At 35.7% G+C, this 19266-nt stretch overlaps 1 protein-coding gene and 1 long non-coding RNA gene across 3 annotated transcripts; one reads left to right on the forward strand and one right to left on the reverse strand.

The window, feature by feature from the left end:
- Nucleotides 1-4502: 4502 nt before the first annotated feature.
- Nucleotides 4503-19260, reverse strand: LOC146714408 (solute carrier family 12 member 3-like). 2 transcript variants are annotated; one of them, XM_085450888.1, is made up of 28 exons: nucleotides 18102-19260; nucleotides 17793-17887; nucleotides 17327-17477; nucleotides 17066-17182; nucleotides 16870-16945; nucleotides 16293-16388; nucleotides 14557-14696; nucleotides 14308-14418; nucleotides 14059-14170; nucleotides 13232-13362; nucleotides 13053-13137; nucleotides 12714-12871; nucleotides 11742-11849; nucleotides 10929-11052; nucleotides 10735-10836; nucleotides 10248-10406; nucleotides 10009-10108; nucleotides 9639-9750; nucleotides 9329-9463; nucleotides 8612-8718; nucleotides 8039-8121; nucleotides 7880-7948; nucleotides 7677-7781; nucleotides 7167-7278; nucleotides 6686-6772; nucleotides 6268-6403; nucleotides 6105-6172; nucleotides 4503-5068 (listed from the first exon to the last, which is right to left on the reverse strand). In XM_085450888.1, exons 2-28 carry the CDS (start codon nucleotides 17867-17869, stop codon nucleotides 4930-4932), a joined length of 3000 nt encoding a protein of 999 aa, XP_085307014.1. In that variant the 5' UTR covers nucleotides 17870-17887; nucleotides 18102-19260; the 3' UTR covers nucleotides 4503-4929. The 2 variants fall into 2 exon arrangements, with proteins under 2 accessions (XP_085307014.1, XP_085307013.1); XM_085450887.1 differs by having other exon boundaries at nucleotides 17730-17887.
- On the forward strand, nucleotides 16383-16985 carry LOC146714409 (uncharacterized). The gene is made up of 2 exons (XR_014918815.1): nucleotides 16383-16707; nucleotides 16803-16985. It is a non-coding gene; the product is annotated as an uncharacterized LOC146714409 (long non-coding RNA).
- Nucleotides 19261-19266: the final 6 nt, after the last annotated feature.

The following is a 19266-nucleotide window of genomic DNA, read 5'->3' on the forward strand; positions in this document are numbered from 1 at the left end:
TGAAAAATAGATATTTGTAAAATTCTGCCTAAATATGTATTTTACCTGGTTAATGTGTGTGGTGGGGCGTGGTCTGCAGCGCCGCTGTAGGGGAGCTGAGCGACACCCGCAGTCTGCGCACAGCGTCTGCAAATCTGTAAGAAGTCACTTCATCTTTAGGCAGGACTGTAAGCTGTCATCTGTGAGGCGTGAGCGGTGTTTGTTTTTAACATAGTTCACAGTGGAGAACAGCTGCTGACATAATGTGGATCCAAAGATCCATAATTGGCCTACCTGGGGTTGAAAGTCTCGATAAATGCACGGCGTTTCGGCGGGTATACCGGCTTCCGCAAGTGTGACTCTTATTTTGAGCGATGAAAAAATAATAGAATATAATTTTATTTTTATATTTCTAGAACTACAAGTTAAAAAAGAACTAACATAAATAAAATACACTTCAGCTAAATATTCTAATTTATTTTCCCAAACTACGCTGAGTCGCACTAGGAGCCGCAGGTTGCCGACCCCTGCTTTAGACAAAGTGAATCTGTGAACTAAGGTGTAGGTCTATTAGGTTATGTTGTGCTGATCCTCAAGTTGGGGGATTTGTGTTCATACTGGAGTGCAAAATTAAAACCAATCGAAGATGGATGGAGTGTTCTCCCAGGGCGGCAAACAGGCTAGGACCGCCACTGGCGACGCATAGCGTTTTTTTTAAAAGCCGAGAAATGAACTGTATTTGATAGCTTGCTGCAAGACCTCACACTGATCTACTGCGGGTGTGGTGCCTGTTATCGAACACAGAGTTAGCAACATCTCCCAAAACCCGAAGAGGAGAGTCCTGGCCCCTAGCCCTGCCAGTGTAGCAGAAATGATGACGGATGATGATGCAGCAGCAGCCGTTCTTCTCTGCGTGAGTAGCTTAATGTTGTTCGTGTATAATTTACATTGAATAGGCTAACCACGTTATTAAATTAATGCATGTAAGGTGAACTAGCAAACACCGTCGTAGTTACATGCGGCTGTCTTCTTGTTTGATGGCAGATACTCCCTTCACCCTGGCCAAAAAGGCTAAAATGACCAAAGAAAAAGTGGAAAACAGTTAAACATGAGAGGTTTTTGGACAAAGTTTGTGTTTTTTCCATTGTTTAAGCACTGCTTCCAGCCAAGAGTGATACCATATATGCCCTATAGCTGCAAAAAAGGCTAACATTGTTATCTTTTTACAAAAAAAACAGCTGAACATGAGAGGTTTTTGGACCAATTTTGTGTTCTCCATTCTTTAAGCACCGGTTCGAGCACTGTTTAAGCGCCGACACCGTTTCAAAAGTACTGGTTTGGCACCGGTATCGGATAAAACCTAAACGATACCCATCCCTAAATAAATAGGAGTAATAATTATAATGGATTGTATTTATATAGCGCTTTTCAAGGAACCCAAAATGCTCTACAATTCCACTATTCATTCACTCTCACATTCACACACTGGTGGAGGCAAGCTACAGTTGTAGGGGCAGACTGACAGAAGCGAGGCTGCCATATTGCGCCATCGGCCCCTCTGGCCAACACCAGTAGGCGGTAGGTGAAGTGTCTTGCCCATGGACACAACGACCAGGACAGAGAGCCCAGGGATCAAACCGGCGACCTTCCGGTTACAGATGCGCTTCCCAACCCCCTGAGCCACGGTCGCCCTGAGTGTGTACACTTTGTAGCCACTGTATAAATGGACATTAAGAGGGCATGTGAGAAAATGTGTATTGTACTGTGAAATGAAAAATCTAGCTATTTTGAATACACTGCAAATAATTGCACTGCAATTACAGCAGGATGATTATGTTAGCTTAACTGAATCAACACCACCAAGTCATACTAACAATCAGAATCCTTGAAGCACAGGCTGAGGGGGCGGCAATTTTCCACACAAGCTTATTAATCAACCAAAGACCAAGACAGACTTTTAATTAGTTTGAAAGTCTGATGCTTAGCCCTGTCCACGTTTTCCGCCACTGAAAAATTCAAAAACCAGTCTTATTTGTTATCATCTATCGTCCACCTGGGCCTTACACAGAGTTTCTGTCTGATTTCTCAGACTTTATATCTAATTTAGTTCTGAGCTCAGATAAAATAATTATTGTGGGTGATTTTAACATCCATGTAGATGCTAAAAATGGCAGCTTCAACGTGGCATTTAATCTTTTATTAGACTTAATTGGCGTCTCTCAAAATGTAAAAGAACCCACCCACCACTTTAATCACACTCTAGATCTTGTTTTAACATATGGCATAGAAACTGAACATTTAACAGTGTTTCCTGAAAACCCTCTCCTGTCTGATCATTTCCTGATAACATTTACATTTATGATAATTGATTACACAGCAGTGGAGAGTAGACTTTATCACAATAGATGTCTTTCTGAAAGTGCTGTAACTAAGTTTATGAATGTAATCCATCCACTGTTATCATCTTCAATGCCCTGTACTAACATAGAGCAGAGAAGCTATCTGAACGCTACCCCAACAGAGGTCGATTATCTTGTTAATAATTTTACTGCTTCACTACATACGTCTCTGGAGACTGTAGCTCCTGTTAAAAACAATTATTCAAATTAGAAGTATTTGACTCTCCTGTATAACTCTCAAATGTGCACCTTAAAGCAGAGATGAAATGGCGTGTCACAAATTTATAAGATTATTACTTAGCATGAAAAATTCATTTGCTGCTTTTTTTTTTCTTTCTTTCCTTTGGCCTGTCCCGTTTGGTTCTTTAGCTGTCAGAATTACTGTCCGAAGGCCAAAGAAGATGCCCAACGGATTTACTTTACCAAGTGGATCATCACAACCTTGCCGTATTGGTCCAATTGATTTACCTTTGTTATTATTATTTATTTATTTTATTTTATTTTCAGTTGTTACAGATGGGACAGATATATATATATATATTAGGGGTGCAACGATATTCGTATCAATATTGAACCGTTCGATACAGTGCTTTCGGTTCGGTACGCATATGTATCGAACAATACAACATTTGTAATTTATTTTATCAACTTTCCTTCTGACGATGCTGTCTGTGTTGAGCGCTCAGTGAATCTGCGTTCGACTACTCCGCCTAGGCTGCACTGTCGAGCGCAGATCCACTGAGCGCTCAACACAGACAGCATCGTCAGAAGGAAGAGCGCAGGGCAAGCTAGCAAGACAGAAGTTAAGCTCTCCTTGCAACATGGACCTCCCCCACTCTCATTCAGATCTGGCGTTTGGAATTATTTTGGTTTTCATGTGACGTATGACCCTGAAGGTAAGCGAGTCATGGACTAAAGTAAAACAGTATGTTGGATGTGCCACGCAATGCTCAATTACATGGGTGGGAGCTAGTGTGTTTGCGCAGTTAGCTCGTTAACGTGTTGGCCGTCTAGCCCCATGCACGGGGTGATCGGTGGTAGCTCGTTAACGGAGATTTGCCGTGTTGTGGCGTTAAGGTCATTTCAACGAGATTAACCTGAAAGCACTAGTGGGAACACAACGAATATGACTGCACATTTACGCCGACATCATCCTAGTGCAAAGACAAAAACAACAAGCATGCTACTAACTTTAGCCGAGTCATTTAGACAGCTGTTAGCACATGATTCTCCTTATGCTGCTGAGAATATAGCCCAGAAGAAGCGGATAGTATAGCTTTTATGTTGGAAAGAGACATTTCTCTGTAATAAACTCTCTTTTCCAAAGATGAGTGATTCCTCAATCAGATACAGGGCTTGCAATATCGCTAGCCCGAAGTCCCGGGGCTAGCGATTTTTTTCAGTCGGGCTACCAAAATCAATCTCTTCCCTGCCCGTCGGGCTATTGTAGGAAGGAAAAATATATGTCAATGCTTTTGCATTCTTTCAGAAATGTAGCTGGGTAATTATGTCATTGGAATCGGTGAGCCACTGTCAATATGTGACATATTGAAATCGCGTTTGAATTTGCGCTTGTTTTTTTGCTTTCACTTTGCAATCCTGCGAACTGTGTATAGAGAGCGACAGCACTGATCTGTGAGTGATGATAATTTGTGCACCAATTCCTCTGACATCGTTTTATTAATCGTTAGCTTACTATGCAATCATGACAAGTGAAATCTCCCGCAGCTTAAACATGTGAGAGGTTGATCGCGCAGAGAATCGCTGAGCTTATGTGAGTGCGTGTGTAAAAGCAGCAGGATATATATTTCAGTTCTGCTGAGCCAAATAAGACAGGTCAGGGTGAAGAAGTGACAGCCAAAGAAAAGCTTACCACAAAACGGAGAAGTTATGACAAATCAGACTATAAGGCAAAAAGAAAGTGCAGCTTTATGGTTTCATGGACAAAAGAATTTCTGTGGCTGCAATATGACGAGCTAAATAACCAGGGCTGCACATAAGTGGTCCGCAGGTGCGCATTCGCTGTCAAAATAAAAAAACACGCACAAGGGTTAGGGTTAAATTTAAAAACTGTACTTTTGAGTTAAAATATATATTTATAATTTTAATAAATGACAAATTAAAAAGGCATGAACATTTTATTTTGTATCGAAAAAATATCGAACCGTGACACCAAAGTATCGAACCGAACCGAACCGTGAATTTTGTGTATCGTTGCACCCCTAATATATATATATTGTTGTGATGTGGCACTGAATTAGTGTAATACACTGGGTAAGCTCTGTATGTGATTATTTGTGGAATACACAGTTTGAAATTATTCAGCACAAAGTGAATAACCACAATGGTGTTATCTTCCATTTTTGATCATTCTTTATTATTCATCAGATTTGTTAATCATTGTAACAACTGCACATCATTTACACGCATTTATGCTTTTTCTAATTTACTTATTTGTCTTGTGTGATTTTTTTTCTCCTTTATTGTCAGGACATCGTTTTAGAGTATCAAAAATATTGTTTCTGTAGATTTCATTGCACTAACATAGGATTTACTGGCAGTAAAAAGTGAGGACATTCTCTTGGTTTCCTCGTACAAGCACTGCAGGGCAGTGGAGGCCACAGGTCAGAGTATCCAGCCAGGCTATGTACAGAGCACTGGGGCAGTCGCCGTGCGGCACAGGAAGACTCCTAAAAGAATTCAATTATAACAAAAAAAAAAGAAAAAGATTATTGAATTACAATCAACATAAAAAAATGGCAAAATAAATTAAAAATAACCTTGCTTGGGGACTTTTTTTGCAGCAACTACAGAAATACACTTCTTCTATTTTTATTTTTATTTATTTATTCTTTTTATAAACACACTGTATTCTGTGGTTTAGCATTAAAATAAATGAAGTACCATAAAAAAAATAGACTGTTCTTGTTTTGTATTTGAAATCTTACATTCTAAAGAACAAAGTGGTTTGGCATAAAATTATCTTTTTTTTCTTTTCTTTTTTGTTTTAATTGTAACTGTACACTACGAGTCAAACGTTTTAGAACACCACAGTTTTTTTATTATGCAGTTTAATTGTACTCTGAAATGAAAGCATAGAAACAAATCAGCAACTACAGTTAAAAACGAAACAACTTTTGACCAATAGTGTGTGTGTGTGTGTGTGTGTGTGTGTGTGTGTGTGTGTGTGTGTGTGTGTGTGTATATATATATATACACACACACACACACACACACACACACATGTATATATATAATTTCCAATATCTATTAGGCAGAGTGGGTTGAGATCCTAATAATGCCTTTTACTGTCCCTTGTGTATTTAAAAATATTTATTAAATATTATATCTTATTATTATCATGTTTGTTATAGCTAAAATATGCAATTTATGTTTTAAAATTTTTAAACATATACTATAATGGTAAACAGATGTAAAGTCATTTAGTTCCTGAAGGTTGCATTGCTGAATCCATTACAATTATCCCCTTTTATTTTTGATCTGCATTTTCATATTATATATTATACACCACATTATAGTATAATACAAACCATCTAGGGAATGTTAAATGGTGTATGCATGTATAATAAAACTGCCTAAATTCTGGGACTAAATATACACCAAAACAATGGCAGCATATACGATGTTATAGATAATAGACAGTTTTAACAAATTTGCACCAAAAAAGGCTCTGAATTTCACCGGTAATAAAAACAGTCGACTTACACAAGCACGAGGGTGGTATTTTGTGAATTCCTCCGGATGATTTCATTCAGCCTTACTTTTCTCTCAGACTGTAAATAAAAAAAAAATTTTTAATTAATTTGGTGGACAATCATATGCATGTCATCTCCTCCTTTAGTCAGAAATGAGGTACAGAGAGACAGACCTTAAGTCTAAAAGCTTCAAACTGTTTGTCAGATATTTTCCATGGTTCCTTCTTTTTTAGTTCCTGAACCGAGACATCTTCCTGCTGTTCGTCATATAGCCTGTAGGGCGCAACAGTCTCCAAAAACCTATTCATACTGCAAGGCATCAAAAAGACACAAATGAGTTTGCTGGCAAGGAAAGAAACACCCTGCTAGAATTAAACATGCTCTAAATAATTTTACTTCCAGTGTTCTATTACAGTTAATTCAACATCATGTTTAAAAATATCTTTTTCACTAAATAAAAATGGGACTCATAATTGAAACGTTAAGGTGAAATTCCATGCCTGTCGTTTGTTTATGGGGTTAAAAGCGTCACAGAGTTTTGTAAAAGTGTATATTTTGTCTTATTTGAAAAAGATGGTAAGATTTTCATACTTTTTGGGTTGGGGACTCCTCTCAGTGTCTGTCATGACGACAACATCAGTAACATTGATACGGAATCTCTTCAGCAGGGCCATCATTCTGAAAGAAATCAAAAACAACCTTAAAGCACTTCAGTTTCTGAAAATCAAACACCATGTCATATAACCTGAAACATTCCTAAACATTTTCACCCCAATCTGAACAGCATGCAGGGAAACGCTCTTTCAGTCCTGGTGCTATTTCAAATTTGATCGCCGACTGTGTGTTGTACATCTAAAATATACAGTTTTAAACTTTTCTAAAGGAAAAAATTATATCAATTTAATCAATACATTATTTAACAATAAAGAAATAGATCACAAATAAAAACTTACTGGAAGAATGTTTACCTCCACGCCTTTCAATTTCAATTTATCTATGAATAAGGGTTTTCAAAAATACAAATATTGTCAATTCAAATACCAAAACAGAGGATAACATAGAATAAACCTACGCATCACGGCTTTCCATAATGTTTTCTTCATCTCCCAAAATGAATACCCTAATCTTACAGCTTCGCCAGCATTTTCTCCTGGTGAGCAGGTAAGGCACCAGTAGAATTAGTCCTAGAGAAGAGCAAGATAGCGGTGGTTTATTTTATATTCAACATGATAGGTGAAGATTCAGTTTTGACTAAAGCCAATATTGGCACTAAAATTATATCTATCAACTATCCATCCACCAGTCTAAGTTGAAATGTTGAGACCTCCTTGTCTTTGGCTACTGACTGATCTAGGTGTTTCCAGATTAGCTCACAGACCAACTCATCCTTTGATTCACATTCACAATGTGTCCAAGAGACATCATAGTTAGATGACCAAAGTAAGTGGTCAGAATCCCAAACTGGTGGCCCGGAATTCTGACCAGATACCCAATCCACACACTTTTATATCAACTCAGTGTTTCAACTAAGTGTTACACACATATTAATAAATTGTCATGTAACCCGTGTGCCATGTTTCACCTCCATCATCAGCTATCCAATAGACATCGATAGTCTTTGTTCCCCCAGCATTCTTAAACACAGTCTTGACCTGATCGCTTTTGCTGTTTTCAGAAATGTCATTAGCTGCAAAAAGCAATAGATATGTGTTATCATAAAGATTACTCCATATTCGTACTTAAGAAGCAGTAATTATAATGTATATTTGTATTAGAAGTGCTTACCAGAGTTTTTCTCAGGAAGCTGATGGTCATTGCTTTCAATGGCTTCATCAGGCTCAAAGCCTTGGTTTTCTAACGTTAAAAAATAAATTATATATATAAATTATACATATATACGTTTGGTAATTGATGCCTAAAAGAATTCTAGGCCATGTATCCAACCTTTAAAATCAGCATGGTCATTGATGTCCAGCCCATCCATCATCCTCAAGATACACAAACAGTAGTTGGCATCAAATGTATCACTGAAGAACAGTAAAAGAGAGTGTGTGAGCAACAGAAATACTTTTAAGGACTCTTTACTCATTTCAGTGTTAAGTAGAAGGTGTTATAATATTGTATGGTACTTTCGATATGCTAAAAATGCACACCACACTTTTAAAAGAATCGTTAAAAGGCTTTTTATGAATTTTAGACCAAATCATTAAGTTGACCCTTAAGACCACGGTGTATGTAAGCCAAATTTTCGTGGATGGTAACGTGACCCCACCCTACCTATCTATGAATAACAGTTTTCAAAAATACAGATATTGTCAATTCAAATACCAAAACAGAGGTTAAAATAGAATAAACCTACGCATCACGGCTTTCCTTCATGTTTTCTTCATCTCCCAAAATGAAAACCATAACAACACCATAACGTTTTTTTCAGAATTGATTCAAAGATGTAATCTTTGATGTTTACAATAGAATGATGCTCACACATACAGAATATGAAAAAAATGATAAGCTTACTATATAGTGTGGATATAATCATCAATGCTTGTAGGAGAACTTTCCATCCAGTTTGACTTGAAGCCAATGACCAGCGTGTTAGGCTTTAGCTTGCCGAGACCAGAAGCCTTGAATTAAAAAAATAATAATAATAGTAATAATAATAATAATAAGCTGTCAGAAACATCCAAAAGTTTTAGGGATTTCAGGCATTTTACATTTTAAGTTAAACTGAGTTAAACTCTTGGATATCTATATTGAAAATGTCAAAAAACTTTACAATATTTTCAAGATAGTGGAATTTTAAAATGACATCATAAATAAGATGCAGGAAAAACACATAAATCCACCCCTAAACAAGAATATAAATTATAGCATTTCTTTTTAAACAGACCATTTAAACACAACCCTTTGCTTCAATTGTATTATAGTACTGAAATGTTTGATAACATTTTATAGTTTAAAAAAGGAATGATATGCCATGATTACAAACCAAAAGCTGATTTGTAAGTAGAATGCCATTCTTGACACATCCACATAGGTATTTGTGTCTTCTGCAACTCAACGAGAAACCTTTAATTTTTCAGGCTCAATAGAGCCACTCACATGCTGATAAAAACGGTTTAACATTATCTAACATTATGAGACTCATACAGTATAACTTGTAAGAAGCCATTATTCATTTTCTAGTTTCTTTTGGGTAGTGAGCAACAATTGCTTGTCAAATAGAGGACCTACCTGCATCAGATATCGAACTCCATCTCTGAGGGTGTTAGCTGTAAACTGAGTGTAAAACGAGCGAACTTTCCTCTTGTTTAGCCATTTAACATACTGATCTGTGGAATCCTGAAACTGGGTCTGCTTGTCTGGCTCCTGGAAAAGGCAATTTCAACCTTCCATGAAAAGCAGAAGGAACTGAGCATGTGCAATTAAAAAAAAAAAAAATTCTAACAAAAAGCCATTGTGAGGACTTTTAATAAGTGGATACAAAAATGTCAATCAGTTGTCATTTATAACTTATAAATAAACATGAAACAAAGAAACTCACCATTATAATGTTTCCACAGATCATAAGGCTTACTTGCTTAGTGAAGCAGCCAACAAAATCCACCAGTGCAGGGCGCTGTTTTGGAGGTCCAGTCATGACAAGGCACTGTGGTCTAATAAAAGGACATCAGAGAACAAAGATAATGTCCGGGAGTTACTGTCTATTTGAATTATCCTAATGTTTAATTGAGATATGTGATCAGCACTTGTTGATATGTCCTTCTTTCACCATTCTGCATATGTTAGCAGGATTTATTTTGACAGTTTTTTTTTTTTTTTAAATAAAACAATGATCACACAAATACTCTTTGAAAACAGAACACATGAAATAAAAAACAGACAAATGCATTTTAACGTTTAAGATCCCTCACCTAAAATTCTTGACATGGTCCTTCACATCAGTAAGAGACACAGAGAATGACAAAGCCATGTTGTATGAACTTGCCTGTATTGAAGAGCCCCAATTTACATCTGTTGATGTAATAAAAAACATTATGCAAACGGATGCAGTATAAATGAAAGGTAATACAGTGCATTTCACTTGTCCATCTGAGACATGTTTCTTGTTAAAGCAACATTGACTTCCAACCTATGCTTGATTTTGACTCACTTGGTTTCTTTAAGTATGTAATGTATATAAACAGGAGGGAGATGACGAACCAGGTGACTAGAGCAGCCCACCAGGTAAACGCAAACATCAGAGCAAAAGATGCCATTGCTCCATACAAAGCTGTCCATTTGTTATAGTATTTAAATGCTGGCCTCCATCCTTTAAGAGATGACAAGAGAAGGACAGTTAGATCTGAGCATAATGCAAACGTTCTGATTTTAGATCTCTAGAACTGTGTCCAGTACAGCATGCAAAAAAAACCTGAAATATAAACCCCTCTTTTTGCCCTCCCTAAGCATAAGCACAAAAAATATTGAAGTGATGCTCAAAGGAATATATCTTCACATTATTTCTTATCAGCTTGTTAAGTATCACCTATCTTAGACATCACTTTTGACCTGGTGAAATAGTTAATTTCTTGTTTAGTGAATAGGCATGAGCTTTTATCAAGTCTTAGTGCAGTGCGATAGTTGAGTACATAACTTACCAGGGGAGTTGACAATTGATGCATGAAAGCAGCTTAGGTTTATGAGACAATAGGAACACAGGAAGAAGTTGGAGATAATGGGTGCAATGATATTTAGTTGAGCTGTAATAATACAAAAGGGGAAAAAACGATCAGCACATATATGAAACAATATTTCAAATAACAGTAGGAGGACAGTTCTGAATTACACTCACCAACTAGAATGATGGCCACAGCAATGAGGTAGGTGAGTATATAGCCCCGAAGTGGTTCATTATTTTTGCCATAACCCTTTCCAAAGAATGAAATATACGGGTATACATTGTCTTTGCACAGACACTGAGGGATGAAATAAAATACAAACATCATTTCTTTAACAATAATAACTTTACTACATTTACAGATGACTATATTACATGTTTCATTGTTTTGCTGCTTATTCTAGTTGGGATATAGGAATTTGCACCAAAAAAATTAAGTTTTTTTTCTTTTTTGCAGAACCTTGCTGAAGCAATGCTGGAGAGACGGAAATCTGATTTATTTCTAATAATCATCGGTTCTCTGACATCTGTGTCAAAAAGGCAACCAGTTGTGTAAAGGTATGTGGAAAAAAGTATGTGGCTTCTTTGTCATTAAGGTCACCATCTGTTCCAGGAAGGTGATAACAAACAATGTGCTTCCCCATGTGACTGACAAGTCACGAGCCCATGAGGTAGCAGTGTCCCGTAGTTTTTCTGTTAAATTAATTCAGGTTGAATTAAAACAAAATAAAAGCTAAGATGAATGTGGCTAAGAACTGAGTTCCATCTCAAATGCTATGATCATCTTTATAAATACTATGGCAGAAATAGTAGAACTGTGAAAGCTAGTGTCAGATGTTTGTCTATCACTGTTCGACTCTGCAAAATTAATACTTTATGCTGCACAAGCTGAAAATTTGGTTAAGACAATCCATATTTTATTGTCTAAAAAATAAAACATATGGTTCAGTCATTGTGATGTATCTTTTTTTTCCAGGTGGTTCTCACCTGAAAAATTTTAGGGGCAGAAACAAGAAATCCAAGAGCAGAAGACAAGGTGGCTGCAAAGACACCAGCAACAATGAGGTAATATGAACCAGATATCAGGCCCATTACCTGTAGAAAAGTTTCAAAATGAAATTGTTAAAAACTGGAATAATGTATTCAAAACAACACATTTAATATAAATGCTCACAAAAATAAACAGTACAGTTTAAATAAGCAATAAATAAGCACTTTTTAAATAGAACCGGCATTACAAGAGACAGTTCCAGAAAAGAAACACTAAACGAACAAAAGACAACATATAAGGAAATTAAAAAAGATTACAAAAAAAGACCATGAAAGAGTCAAGGGCAATTTTATAGTGAGAATAAGAATAACTTAAAAGTAGATACTAATAAGGCAAGCTAGATTTCATTATGCAGCTCATTCTAGAACCAAAGAAGCCAAAATACAGTTTCTAAGTATGTGAAAGCTGCACACTGTTTGATAAGGGCAAAGAAGGCGAACTATATATTCTGGCGCTAGGAAATGACAATTTAAAAAGTAACAAGTAATCAATTTTAGTAAATCAATTTTAAATCTTGAAAGTAGTGGACAGTCAGTACAAATTCCTTAAAAACAATGTAACATGTTCATTTTAATTGATTCTTCTAATGAACCTCGATACATCATTTTATTTAATTTATAGTCAATTCAATGCTTTTGGGTTAACCTGTTAAAAGATCATTACAATAATAGAAGACATGAAAGCATGGTAATCTCAATATGTTTCAAACTCAGATCTTTAGATCCAAAGGTGAGATGAGAATCGAAAACCATCCATGGGATTATTTTACGTGTAAATATAAAAAATAACTTAAGACCTGATCCAACCTTTCACAACCAATAACAATGTTTATTTTACCTAAATAAATAAAAAAACTGGTTAAAATTTCAATGAACATAAATGCTATTTATCTCTTAGCTGACCAGTACCTGCGAGTAGTTTGCCAAACCCTGTGAACAAGCCTGTGACTGGACGCAGGTTGTGAAGTTCCAGCCCAGTTTACATGCTGGTCCCAAACAGCCACTTGTGCTGTTTCCAGTCATGAGGTCAGTCATATTTCCAGAGGCATCCCTCACTGTACTTGCGCCTGCAGTCAATTTTAGTTTCAGAACAGAGTTAAAAAACAGTTTCATAGTGTCTGACCTTTTTCTCACGGGTGGTTTCAACAAGAAAAAAAATGCCTGTATACCACAGAATCTGAATGAAGCTTTAAAGTTTAGATTCCAGCCATGTCTAATGCAAAGAAAAAAAGGAAACTGAGTAATTACCAGAAGTGATAACAATCACAACGTAGCTGAGAGTGGTGCAAAATATGGCCATTAGGGTGCCTTTGGGGATAGCAGTAGAAGGGTCCTACAAAAGAAAATATTTTTAGAGTCATCACTCACATATAAACCTTAGTGGGTTCAGTGGAAGAACCATCTTGCTTTCTTGATGCTTGTCATACTTTGAGGTCTCCAGAGATGTTGGCTCCAGACAGGATGCCAGTGCATGCAGGAAAGAAAATTGCAAACTGACGGAAAAAGTTGCCATCAGGACCTCTCCAGCTTGGTGTGAGGTTTTCTATGAATATATCCCCTGTAGAAGATACGAGATATTAGCTTAAATAGTATTAAACTTTAAATTATTAAAAACATGTCCCTATTGTAAACACATATGATGTTTGGGACAAATAAATATTTTTCTTTGAGTAACCCCACATGAGCAACAAATGTTCCTCAGTGTAAAATCGAAAATTGATCTAAAGTGCAGTTGCACATTCCACACTTTGATTCAAAGTAACAGAACACCATAGTGTTTGACAAAATGTAATATTACGTATGTTAAAACAGTCATGTTTGGTACTTCTTTGCAGATCCCTTGCAAACAAGGAGTATTCGAAGTCTACAATTTATGTAAAATAGCAGTTGCTGAGAATCTTCTCTGGTGAAAACTGCAGCCACCTTCAACTTGTACTTGTTTCAGTTGTTTGCCCTTTTAGATTTCTTCTCCAGCATATGAAAGGCACACTCAGTTGCGTCAGGATTTTGTAAAGTAGCTGAAAGTTTGCTCTTTCAGCTATTACTTCCAATAATTAATTCATGTCAATCCTATAACGTGTTCAATATTGTCAGTGACAGTCCAGAATAACTGACATCAGAGAATGAAGATTAGTGCATTAGAACTGGTAGGCAGAACTTATTAGAAGTACTGATAACTAAAGTAATTTAATCAAAATGATTTTTTCAAAGATACATTTTGGAAAATAGATTGTTGTGAGAAGAATAAACCTACTGTCATATCCAAAGAAGCCCTGTGACTTCTTCAGTAGGGTGGGAGGTATCAGTGTTCCCACAAGGTAATCAACGAAGGAAGCCATGAGAACTATGAAGAAAAAAATCTGAGCCTACGAGAGTGAAAGTGAAAAAAGAATATAGAGGGATAATTGAAACAGGTGTAATGAAGAGTAAACATTAATAAGAAACAACAATATTTGTAACCCATGTCCAGCAAACAAAGTGAAATGTGTTTGGGTCTGCTTACCTTGGCTTCCCAGTCCATTCCACCGAACGTAATGAACAAAAGAATTGTCACCGTGACCACACCAATAATACGGACATCATTGAGCGAATCCACCATTATGGTACCATAGCTCTAAAAAAAATCAACAAGTTATTAACAGGAATATGAAAGTATAAAGATTTAGAATGCATTATTTTACAAGATGTGGTTACCTATTTATTATTATTATTATTATTATTATTATTATTAGTTATATTATTATTTGTTTACCCTCATCAGATCGCGTACAACCTCTGAAAAGCCAACAGTATGGAGCGCAACAGCCAAAGCATTGGCAAGGGAAAAGATCAACCCAATTGATGCTCCTAGTTCAGGACCGAGTGTGCGAGAGATCATGAAATATGTCCCACCTAAATATTTAAAAATAAGCAGAAACAAGGCTGTTAAAGTGAAAAAAAAATCACGCTCTCTAATATGTCATTGGACAGCCTTTAGCTTTGATACACCTTTCATTCTAACATAACTTTGATAAGCTTATGGAATATCATTTTTATGTCCACAAATATTTTTTTATTTGTTACCATCTTCTTATGATTATGGGAGAATCAAACAGCTACATAAAGTATTCGGTATTTTCCAAATATTCTCAATGGGGTTAGATTTATCAATCAGCTGACTTCATTTTTTGAGCATCAGTATGAAAAATTAATCTAAGAAAACTCTGGCTAATGATACAGGCATGTACCGTGACTCTGTTTTGTCTTTTTACTCTTTTATTTTTTTTACTTTACCTCTCTTTTAGTGATGTGCCCATCACTCTTGAAAACACTAAATCTAAATTTACATCACATCAAATTATGCTTTCTAGCAAACGCATATTTACTCTTCAGGTTTTTAAAAAAATATATATATCATTGATGAGGCTTTCTTTCTTGAGTTTTCTGTTTTTCACATTCTGACTGTGGAAAAGCACTTATTTTCAATATCCAACATAACTGTGATATTTTAAAATGATTATATTTAACCAAACATTTGAATTATCTAAGTTTATCATTATTTAAGAAATATTACACCCAAATAACAAATGGATTTTCCTTTTTCTTTATTTGATGCAGAACAATAATTTGAACTTTTTGAAATGGATTAATATCTTGACCAACAGATATATTATTTCTCAAAGATGCAAAAACTTCCTAGTTAGAGACCAGAATTGGCTGGTTTCCAATTTTATTTTACTTGAGCTACTTTGGACGAGAGCATTTGAAGAAAACCATTCACCGTCCACTGAATTGCCTTAATTGGAAACAAGCGACAAATCAATCTGCTTAGTTTTAGTCCCAAGCCCAGATAATGTGGAGGGTTGTATAAGGAAGGGCATCTGGCATAAAACCTTTTCCATTTAAATTTGTAGTTCAAATGGGATAAGTATTCTAGAATAGAATGTTAAGGGCAAATCTCACCAAAAAAGAGAGCTCACTGATATGATGGAATGGGGGATACTAAAAATATTGTGTTTGAATGGGGACCAGGAAGAAGGGAAGCAACGCCAGGAGCATTGGAGCTGTTCTATGATAATGTTGATGTGAAGATAAATGTAGTGAGAATACTCCTAAAGGAAACATTTCTTAAAAGTGTTATAGAGATAAAGAGAGTGTCAGACAGGATTGTGGGTTTGAAGCTGGAAATTCAAGGGATGATTTTAAAAGGCAAGATTGAGCGGCGTCCTCTCACACGTATACTTGTGTCATTCCATTTTAAAATCATTTATTCAATTTGTGATTTTAGGAGTTTTTAGTTTGAATGCTAAGTGTATATACATAATACACAGTTAATAATAAAGTTATTAAGATGCAATATTCAAATAAATAAATTAAAAATTTAACCCAACTGAAAATTTCCATTTTTACAGACTTAATGGCGATTTTTCAACAGGAATCCAGAGTATTCATACTTTCAGATTACTTCAGACGGTTTGTTTGGAATTCTTAAATTGCACATGGGCTCACCTGATTTCACTCTCCCATTGGTTGCGATGGCAGAGATTGAGAGGGCAGTTGTTGTGGTCACTGACACAGCCAGCGCTATGATAACCAAGCCCAACACTAAAAAAAGAAACAAGTTAGGACTCAGTATTATAATATTATGATCATGGAGGTCTTTAATTATTATATCAAAGTCCTGTTTAAAGGGCTTGAATAAGAATGTTTTACATGTAGTGTATCAATTTTCTTGTCTACAGATCTTATACAATTCTGTTATTATGATACATTTTGTATTTATTTTGTCATATATCCACAAAAATGGGCTAGGTAAGTACTCTCAACGTATATAAATTTGTTTTATTTATTGATTTTTTACATTTCTCATGCCAATAGTATGAAGTACCTTCTGCAGGATGAAAAGGAACACATTTTAATCAAGGTGAGTATTTTATTCAACCCCAAATTATCATTCTCTGTTTGACTGTATATCTACTATCAAGAATTAACAGCCTAAATCAATGTTATATATACCAGAGTTGGCAGCAGAAAGCAGGAATGAAAAGGACCCAATATGCTGAACAATGAATGAATGTTGTCTCACCAATGCCTGCTTGAGAGGTAATCCATGTTAGCCGGAGAAAGAGGATGACACCCCAGATATTCAGCATGCAGCGCATCTGTGATAAAAAGAAAAGAAAATAAATGTCTTTTTTGTTTTGTTTTAATTGTTCCTTTTTTTAGTTAGTCTTCTATCCATTTGTATGTTGTAGACTTAAATACACAAAAGCTTTGTTCACCCAGACTGCAATAAACCAGCCAAATCTAGTAGGCGGTTTCCCTGGAGGACCTTGGGGTTCTTCATTTTCATCCTCTGCGGCGGCATCATCTGCGGCAGCCTTTTCTGCTTCCACTTCCTAAAATAATAATAAATAATTTAGAAAATGGATCTGCTAGTTTTCTGAATAGAAATATAATAAAATGTCAGTTTTTGATTAAACTAGTTGCAAAGTTAAAAAAACACAACAGTGAGATCTTTTTTCCACAGGTGGAAATCTCACCTCAAATGTTTTGCGCAGAACATCAAGGGAAGGTCTGATTTTGATCTCTTGGTGGGGCAGTGTATTTGCATAATAATCTAACTGTGGTGCCATGTCTATGGTGTTATAGATAGAAGTTTTTCGCAGCTCCATGTCCTTCTGTCCTGATTCGCTTTTTGTTCCAGTGAAAAAAAGAAAGAAAAAGTTAATAAATAATGAAACCATAACTGTTTGAAACTGCATTTCCTTCAGTGATTGCTAGATTTTCTTTCTTTTTTTATTTATTAATTTACTTTGTTTATGTTTACATATTTAACAGATTATAGATTAGCTAGTTGAAGTAGGATCAGTGTGATATAATAGTATCATGTAAGACTTACAAGTGAGAGAATAAATAAAGAAAAAAATCTAGCGTTTAACAAACCTTGACATGCCTGAGATGGTGGAGTTTGGATTTATACTGCTATCAAAATGGTGTGAGGAGTACCTGGGAGGTCCTTCTTCAGGATTTGCCTGGTGAATACCTGGGCCTGACCCTGTAATCTTAGACTTGAGCTGCCCCATTGATAGTCTCACTTATGCCTGTTGGAGATTATGGAAGAAAAGATGAATGAGAAAGACTGATTCATTTTTATTTATTTATTTATTTTGCACAGACAAAAATATTTTAATGAAATTGAAATCTTGGAGAAAGACTTTTGTTTAAATCATGTAAGTATAATGTAATAATGTCTAATGAAGATATCTAAAAAAAAAAAAAAAACCCCAAAAGAACAAGCAAAAAAACAATACTTACAGTTTTCCCCTGATAAAAGAATCAACAGGTCAAAAATGTCCCTTTGTTCATCTCATAGCTCAGCTTTTATACTCTGCATGAAATAGGTGGGATATGTGACATCCCCTCCCTCTGTTCTGAAAAAGAAATCTACGCAATTTGCTTTACAGGAAGTGTGACATCTAACAAAAACAAAAGATCTATTTATAATATTGGTAGGAAATAAAAGAGAAAACAAAAATATGTAGTCATGTTTCTCACCAACATTTGAAATATAAACATAAATGAATGATTATTTTTATTTTATTTAAGTTTAACATGAGTAATACCTGACCAACCTGAATCACCCTACAGTTTTTCAGAATTGTTGGGACCTCATGAGCTAGCAGTGTTTCCAGCTTCAATCAAAATTGAAGCTATTAACAGTTTGGTATTCTTTCCTTGCCTGTAATTCATAAATATACAACATTTTCTTGCATACACTACTGACTTTGTGATTAAGAGCTGCCTGAGTGTTTTAAAATTGAAACAAAATTTTGGCAGCATGGCCTTCACTGTGGCAGTGCAATGCTATAGTTGACCCTGCTTTGATTTCTTGTGCAATCAGCATTCTCATAAGGTCATTGTGCCCTTGTCAAAAATTATTTGTTACAACCACAAGCAAGAATAAGGTAGGTAGATGTATATCTGGACCTAATCTAAAATGAGATATCAATATAAAGCGACTGTTGCTGTAATTTGGTGACATATAAATAAAATTGAAATGAATTGAACAAATCCTTACCAAAGATTCCTCTTAGTCCAAAATATGAATTATGTGCTGCTCGTGTGTCTAATATTTCCCTAGGTTGAATTGTTTTTTGAGGACTTTAATTTGCACATTTGACATTACATTACTAACACTTTATTTTCCACATAGCAGAAAAAACATGTCCCATTGCCCTTGCATCCTGACCATCTTTTATTTGAGAGGAAAAATCGGGGGTTCATATATCTTTTGTTGGAATTAATAAACATTGTTTGACACTAATGTCAATAGTTTCATCACGAACGTCCGAAAAATCTAAAAACCTTCAAGGCAGGTGCTTTTAAATACTAGTCTAGCCTTATTTTTCACAGGGATTTCTCAAGATGATCCTGCGCTGCTTAAACAACTTTCAGATACAAGCACTGAAGAGGTAAATCG

This window comes from Copadichromis virginalis, linkage group LG3 (assembly GCF_057382275.1).
Source record: "Copadichromis virginalis isolate Kocher_CV1m ecotype Utaka linkage group LG3, C_Virginalis_male_GT1.1, whole genome shotgun sequence".
NCBI classification, from domain to species: domain Eukaryota; kingdom Metazoa; phylum Chordata; class Actinopteri; order Cichliformes; family Cichlidae; genus Copadichromis; species Copadichromis virginalis.